This window comes from Myotis brandtii, unplaced genomic scaffold (genome assembly GCF_000412655.1).
Source record: "Myotis brandtii unplaced genomic scaffold, ASM41265v1 scaffold670, whole genome shotgun sequence".
Taxonomy (NCBI): domain Eukaryota; kingdom Metazoa; phylum Chordata; class Mammalia; order Chiroptera; family Vespertilionidae; genus Myotis; species Myotis brandtii.
The window spans coordinates 3,139,320-3,147,060 of record NW_005370611.1 but is presented as its reverse complement, the minus strand read 5'-3'; the positions used below and the strand labels follow the sequence as shown (position 1 = coordinate 3,147,060).

Here is a 7,741-nt window from a genome sequence, read left to right as displayed (position 1 = left end):
TCACCCGGGCCTCCTGGCGCCGCCCGGCTGCTCGCTCTCCCTCCTCCCCCTCCAGCCTTCCTACCAGCCCCTGCTTCTTCCCCGTCTCCGATTTCCTCTTCTCGGCCAGCGACCCCTCATTCATTCCCTGGACGGTGCAGGGCGGTGCTGGGTGGCGCCACCTGGATGCATGACTGACCCGCCTTCCAGGTGCTGCCGGTCCTGCTGGGCCGGAAAACGTAAACATGCCCCGGCCTCGGACGGGTGTGCTGTCCACCCGGCCGCCCCTCGCGTGTGACCTTGGGCTGGTTCCGTGATCCTGGGGTCCCTGCAGCGTTGCTGTGATTGATTCCGGTGAAGCGTCCTCAACAGGGTGCCCGCCGCCCGGTCAGCGCTCAGTGAGGGGCGATGGGTGCAGGGCTTGCGGGAGTTGGTCCAGATTTCACGGAAGAAGTGGCTTCTGGCAGGACCATCAGAGCTAGCGTTCAGATCCCTGGAGGTGGAGGAGGGAGGCGGCTTCAGGTGAGGGGAGTGGGAACAGGGGGTCAGCTTCCACCTGCAGGGCCCATCTGCCCAGGGTTTGTATGGCCTGTGAGCTAAGCATGTTTTTTATTTTTTTAAAAAAACACATTTTTTAAAAACAGCTTTACTACAATATGACACACACCATACAATTCGCCTAGTTCAGTGGTGGGCAAACCGCGGCTCGCAAGCCACGTGCGGCTCTTTGGCCCCTTGAGTGTGGCTCTTCCTAAGCCTTAGGAGTACCCTAATTAAGTTAATAACAATGTACCTACCTATATAGTTTAAGTTTAAAAAACTTGGCTCTCAAAAGAAATTTCCATCGTTGTACTGTTGATATTCGGCTCTGTTGACTAATGAGTTTGCCGACCAATGGCCTAGTTAAAGTGTACACTTCATTGTTTTTCGTATAGTCACTGGATTGTGCAACCATCGCCACAGTCACTTTAAGAGCATCTTCATCACCCTGTGGCTGCCACTCCCCCTCTATCCCTCCATCCCTCCCAGCCCCTGGTAACCACTCATCTACTTCCTGCCCCTATAGATTTGCCTGTTCTGGGCATTTTATGTAAATGGAAATTATACAAAAATGAAGTCCTTTGTGAGTGGCTTCTTTCATGTAACATGATGTGGGTTTTGGCATTTTTACAAGGCTGAAAGGATATTTCGTGATACATGAAAATCATGAAATTCAAATTTCAGTGTCTACAGGTGAAGTTTTATTGGAACACGTGCCTGCTCATTGGTTTATGTATTGTCTGTGGCTGCTTCGGGGCTACCAGGCAGGGATGCGTCGTTGCTACAGAGATTCTGCAGCCTTTTTCTTTCAGCCTCATCCTTTGCAATACACACGTTACTAGAGATGAGGCAGGGTTGGCAGTTTGATCACCTTACCCTCCTGTCATGCAAAACTGTTCCTCTCCAAATTACAGCTGAGGCCTCTTGCATGCAAAAAACTGTATGCGGTTGCCAGGAAAATCTTAGGTGCATTAATTACCAAGAAGGGAGCAAGGAGCCCTTGCCGGCTTGGCTCAGTGGATAGAGCACCAGCCTGCGGACTGAAGGGTCTGGGGTTTGATTCCGGTCAAGGGCACACGCCCAGGTTGTGGGCTCCATCCCCAGAAGGGGGTGTGCAGGAGGCAGCCGATCATTGATTCTCTCTCATCATTGATGTTTCTCTCTTTCCCTCTCCCTTCCTCTCTGAAGTTGATAAAAATATATTTAAAAAAGCAGGGGGGGGCAAGGGATGGGCCTGCTCTGCCACATGGCCTGTCACATGGGGGACAGAGCGGACCTGGAGTATTGTTCTGAACCCCACCTTTCAGAAGGACAAACCTAAGCAAGAAGGCGTATAGAGCAGCAATTTTCATCTCATGGCACACGTGAGGTAACTTCTAAAATTCTGCAGCACATCAAAAAATATAGTCTATTTTTTGCTGATCTTCCAAAAAAATTGATACCATTTTGATTCATTTATACCAGACGGCTCTTGTTGTGTCGGCTGTTGTCATTTTTGTGTGTGTGGAAAAGCAAGCAATTTATTAGCCGCAGCAAAAATATACTTAGGACAGTGAAACAAGAAGGGCACAGAAGAAGCAGGAGAGCCGAGGCTGGGCTGCCTCAGCTCACGGGGAAGTCAGAGGAAAGCGGGGAGAGGGAGCCTTGGAGACGGACTCAGGGGTTACCCCGGGACGAGCTGCCACTGCCCATTGTTCCCCTGGTTGCAAGTCTCACGGGGTCCCTTCGAGGTGAGGGGTGGGGAGCGGGAAGGGCCTGGGCTTGCTCCCTGGAGGGAGAGGGCTGCTGTCATTTTTATATTTGACCAACCACAAACTAAGAGAAGAGGTCAGTCCTCCTGACTAAATTTTCAGGTATTGCAGCACACCTATTGCAATAGGTATAGAGTGAAAAAGTCAAATGAACTGGGGTGTTGGTTATGGAGAAGAGAAGTCACCAGGGACAGGACTACCCTTCATGTCGTTTCTGAAGGGCTGCAATGGGGGAGAGTAGACAAGTGACGCTTGTGTTTAAGCTACTCATCCATTCAGAAGGTGCAGGGCTCCTCGCCATTCTCTCTATTTAGGGAGTGGGTGGAACCGAAGCTTGAAAACAGTAGCTACACTCTTGCACCTTTCCTCCTCTCTTTAACCTGGCCAGTTCACATCAGCCTGGCCTCACCTGCCCGTCTGTTAGTTTCTTAGAGAAATCTGTGTCTTTCTGAGGCTTCTTGCTCTCAGATGGGAAGGGCTGCACAAACGCCTGGGCCCTGCCAAAGCTGGTCAGTGGGGTTATTGTTTGCTGTGGACGGAGCTGTGTGTGACAGCGGGATCCGCCGCTGGTGTCTGGTGCTGTATCTTCTTGAGGAGGGTAAATCTGGTAACGCTCCCCGGGAGCAGCCGTGGCTTCTAAAACGGGATGTGTAGGTGTGGGCAGCTGTAAAGACCCAGCGTGCTCAGGTTCCGGGGAGAGCACCGGCCTCCAGGACGTATGAGCCGCACGAAGACTCCCGCAGAGTTCTCAGGGGTTCCCGAGGGCTCTGCCCTTCTGTCGGCAGCACACACATGCTTAGGGGTAAGCAAGCACTTTGGTACTGGAGATGCTGGTGAACTGACCCCTGTGTACAAGCCGCTTTAAGTGTCAACTTGACGAAACGTCTTCGCTTTTCAGTCTCGAGAAGCAGGTTGGGCCCGTAGGTCCCTTCAACTCCATCTCATACAACTCAGGTCGATGAAGGACTTTCCATGCTGGCTGGCTCTTCTCTGGCCTCAGGTTTCCGGCCTCCCTGCTGAACAGCACAGGAACCCATTGGTTCTGGTGTTTCCCCTGTTCCAGGCTCTGAGTCAGGGTCCCTGTCTTTTCCCTGAGGAGGGAATAGAAAGCGAGCTTCCCCTGTGAGCCCTGACCTGCACTGTTTCCCAGGCTTCCACTTGCTCAGAGCAAAGCCCGAGGAGTTGCTTCCATTGTATTGAGTGCATTGAGAGGCTGATGGCTATCTTTTCAGCATCCTCTTAAGGCCTTTCTAGCTGTTGGAGAAGTAGGCCGGCATAATGGTCTGTGCCTGACTAATTCTCATCAGTGTATTCCTTCTGCCTGGCACCCGAGGGCTTTCTGGATCCCTTGGGAAGCACTGAGCTCTTTGCTTTGCCTTTCCAGAAAGCCATTGATCTGGTGACAAAAGCCACAGAAGAGGATAAAGCCAAGAATTACGAGGAGGCGCTCCGGCTCTACCAGCATGCGGTGGAGTATTTCCTACACGCTATCAAATGTGAGTCCCGCCCGGGCCCTCCCAGGCGCCAGGCCCCTGCGAGAGGAGTGTGGGCACCTGGGTCTCACAGGGCCCCTCCCCGATCCCCTTTTGCAGATGAGGCTCACAGCGACAAGGCCAAGGAGAGCATTCGAGCCAAGTGCATGCAGTACCTAGACCGGGCCGAGAAGCTGAAGGATTATTTACGGAACAAAGAGAAGCACGGCAAGAAGCCAGTCAAAGAGAACCAGAGTGAGAGCAAGGGGTGAGTACACAGGCGGGGGGACCCGGCCCGGACCCACGAGCCTGTGCCCTGGTCCTGTGCTGCTGTCGCTGTGGGTGCTAATGCAGCCTTGGACTGCCACGGCACCTGTCTGCTCACCGCAGCCCAGAGCTGCTTTCGTCACGCGCTGTACAGAATACTTCTGGGCACACTGCGGCACTGGGTCTGGATGGGGAGCCAGCGTGGAGGGGACTAGCCTTGGATTCTGCAGCCAGACTCTGGGGTATAACCTGGCTCTGCCGCTTCCTAGTCTTGTGACCTTGGACAAGTGCCATGGCCCCCTGTGCCCTCAAGTTCCTCGTCTGTAGGAGGAAGATAATGGGGCTTCCCTCTAAGGAGCAAATGAGATGATGGGGTGAGGCCCTGAGGATAGATGCTGGGGCTCAGTGAGGAGTAAATAACTGTCAGCTGCTGTTGTCATTGGAGTTAACATCTTCATCTGACTTATGAGGCTACAGACTCCGAGGTTCAGAGGTTGCCACGGTCACGGAGCTGGAACTTGATGGAGTCGGGACCCACACCCGGGGCCTGTGTTTCTGACTCCAAAGCCAGGGTCCCCTCTGCAGTTTCTCTCCTCACGTCTGTGGTTTGTCCACCATGGAGATTCCGGTTATCTGAGCACAAAGGCCACTGGGGTGCTGGAGGGAGGGAGGACCCTGGGCAGGAAGTCTGAGTAGGAGAGCGGTGGGTGCTGTGTCAGCTGTGTCCCCAGAGGTGGGAGGCTCTCTTCTGGGTGGAGAAGGTTGCCTGAGTGAGAGACACACCAAGGAAGGGGCAGGGGCCAGACCTCCAAGGGAGCTGCAGGAGGTGTGAGGATGGCAAACCCCTCATGTCCGGACAGGGATCTGCCAGGCGGTGGGGGCAGTGACTGTGTTCTTTTTCCAAGTGCTCCTCTGTAGACTTAAGAAGACTGACCTCGCCCTAGCTCCGTGGTCGGCAAACTGCGGCTCGTGAGCCACAAAATACCACGTGCGGGCGCGCACGTACAGTGCGATTGAAACTTTGTGGCCCATGTGCAGAAGTCGGTATTTTGTGGAAGAGCCACACTCGAGGGGCCAAAGAGCTGCATGTGGCTTGCGAGCCGCAGTTTGCCGACCACTGCCCTAGCTGGTTTGGCTCAGTGGATAGAGTGTCACCCTGCGGACTGAAGGGTCCCGGGTTCGATTCCAGTCAAGGGCATATGCCTGGGTTGCAGGCTCGATCCCCATCAGGGGGTGTGCAGGAGGCAGCCGATCAATGATTCTCTCTCATCATTGATGTTTCTCTCTCCCTCTCCCTTCCTCTCTGAAATCAATAAAAAAATATTTTTTTTAAAAAAGGCAAAAAACCCAGACTGACCTCTTCTCCAGGTCAGAGCCACTTGCTGTCTGGTTTTGAGTCTGTATGAGAGGCCAGTGAGGGCTCTAATTACTTGCCTTGCCTGGCTGCTCTGTTTTCCCCTCTTTTTAAAATCTATTTTTATTGATTTCAGAGAGGAAGGGAGAGGGATAGAGATAGAAATATCAATGATGAGAGAGAATCATTGATTGGCTGCCTCCTGCAGGCCCCCTACTGGGGATCAAGCCCACAGTCCGGGCATGTGCCCTGACCGGGAATCGAACCATGACCTCTTGGTTCATAGGTAGATTCTCAAACACTGAGCCGGCCCTGCTGCTCTTGAAGTCCAGCCAAAGCACATGTCCGTCACCAGTCTCTAGAAAGAGCGCATGTCTCTCCATTCCCTTAATGAAGAAATGAGGATGGGTCACAGGAGTTTCCTGGAGGATCCATTGTGGTCCCTGAAGGTGCTCGGGGACCTGTTTGTGGGTCTGTCCTCTGTTGAGCAGGAAGAGCATCCCTTTACCATCTGCTGGCAGCAGAGCCTGGCCTCGCTCTGAGAGCCTCTTACCAACCTCCGGCTCTAGCCTGTCATCTTCTGTCTCCTTTCCCAGCAGCGATAGTGACAGTGAAGGGGATAATCCAGAGAAAAAGAAATTGCAAGAACAACTGATGGGTAAGAGGCTGGAGGCCCCGTGCTGTGGGAGTGGGACATGAGGGCCCTCGGTGGGTCCGGGCTCTGGATCAAAGGCTCTGCCGCCCTCCGCAGGGGCCGTCATGATGGAGAAGCCCAACATTCGGTGGAGTGACGTGGCTGGGCTGGAGTTGGCCAAGGAGGCCCTCAAAGAAGCTGTCATTTTGCCAATTAAATTCCCACACTTGTTCACAGGTAAGAGTTGAGCCTCTGTAGGCCCCGATGTAAAATATCAGGCTTCTGAGGGAGCAAGCTCAGGGCTCCCGCTCTGCAGCTGTCCAGGGGCAGGAGGTGACTCAGCTCCCGTTGCCCTCAGTAGGCGAGGCCTGGCCTCCGGGGGCTCCCACTCAGGAAAGGCCAAGGCCTGCCCGTTGCAGTCGTCCAGTCCTTGGCTTCTCTCTGGTGTTGGAAACACCTTTATAACTAGAGCTTCACTGACTGTCCCAGTGGGCGGGCAGGGTCAGGAACCAGTGCCAGACAGTGTCACTTTGCAAGGTCGCGGGGTCATGAGCCAGGGCTAAGTCAAAGCCTGGGCGCTTAATTTAGTTCCCTTCCTCCTTTGCTCTTAGAATCCGTTGTCCTGTAGAACTCCTTTCTGACTGCATTTACAATGACTGAGGCCCAGCTGCGTTTTTGTTCCCCCGCCCCAGTCAGAAGAAGCTCGCCCAGCTTATTCTTTCTTGCAGGCAAGCGTACCCCTTGGCGAGGGATACTGCTCTTTGGACCCCCTGGCACCGGGAAATCCTACCTGGCCAAAGCGGTGGCAACAGAGGCCAACAACTCCACCTTCTTCTCTGTGTCCTCCTCAGACCTGATGTCTAAGTGGTTGGGGGAGAGTGAGAAGTAAGTCAGCACCAGGCCCTTCTCTGCTGGATCCCGGCATTCTCTGCTGGTGGTCCGTTCCCTGCCCTTGGAGTCACCGCCCAGAGGAGCTGCTACTGGATGTCAGGGAGGAGTAGTCAGCAGAGGGTATCGGGGGGGGGGGGGGGGGGGGGGTAGACTTATCAAGACCCTGAAGTTGGGAGGGCACTTGGGAGAGGTGGGTCTTCATGAAGGGAAGAGAAGGCACCCCAGTAATTGGGTATCAGGTGGGTATCCTCTGTTGGGGACTTGATGTAGTCAGCGTATTCCCCCCACCGACTCCCAGTTAGCAGATGATGAAACAGGCTGGGAGGAAGGGAAATGACTTAAGTCCAGAGCTAATGGATGGGGAAGGACACCCCGCTTGCCCTTCCTCTTGGTGCAGTGCTGCCGGAGGACTTGTCACCACCGTTTTTTCTGAAATCCAAGCGTGACTATCTTCTTGACCTCCTCGTGGCAAGGGCAAGAGAAGTGGTGACTGGGACCCTGGCTGGGCATGTGTGTGAGTGTCCAGGTGCCAACCCCATTTTTCGCCTTCACAGGCTAGTCAAGAACCTGTTTGAGCTGGCCAGGCAGCACAAGCCTTCCATAATCTTCATCGACGAGGTGGATTCCCTCTGCGGATCCCGCAACGAAAATGAGAGCGAGGCTGCCCGAAGGATCAAAACAGAGTTCTTGGTCCAGATGCAGGGTGCGTGCTGGTCCTGGGTCTCCTCCCTGGTCCTCGGTCCCAGGCTTCATGAGTTAGCTGCAGCTGGATCTGCTTGTCCTTGGGGCGGAGGGAAATCTCAGAGAAGCAATTCTCAGTTCCACCTCCTCAGGCCTTCATTTGGAGAGGTCC

General features: G+C 54.1%; 1 protein-coding gene across 1 annotated transcript in view; it reads left to right on the top strand.

Annotated features, from left to right (window-relative positions):
- Positions 1-387: 387 nt before the first annotated feature.
- VPS4A (vacuolar protein sorting 4 homolog A (S. cerevisiae)) overlaps positions 388-7,741 on the top strand; it is an 11,148-nt gene continuing 3,794 nt past the window's right edge. Inside the window, exons 1-7 of the mRNA XM_014529147.1 lie at positions 388-501; positions 3,568-3,766; positions 3,863-4,010; positions 5,960-6,021; positions 6,115-6,234; positions 6,726-6,882; positions 7,443-7,591. Of these exons, the coding sequence (XP_014384633.1) occupies positions 388-501; positions 3,568-3,766; positions 3,863-4,010; positions 5,960-6,021; positions 6,115-6,234; positions 6,726-6,882; positions 7,443-7,591 (949 nt within the window). The remainder of the gene's footprint in view (positions 502-3,567; positions 3,767-3,862; positions 4,011-5,959; positions 6,022-6,114; positions 6,235-6,725; positions 6,883-7,442; positions 7,592-7,741) is intronic.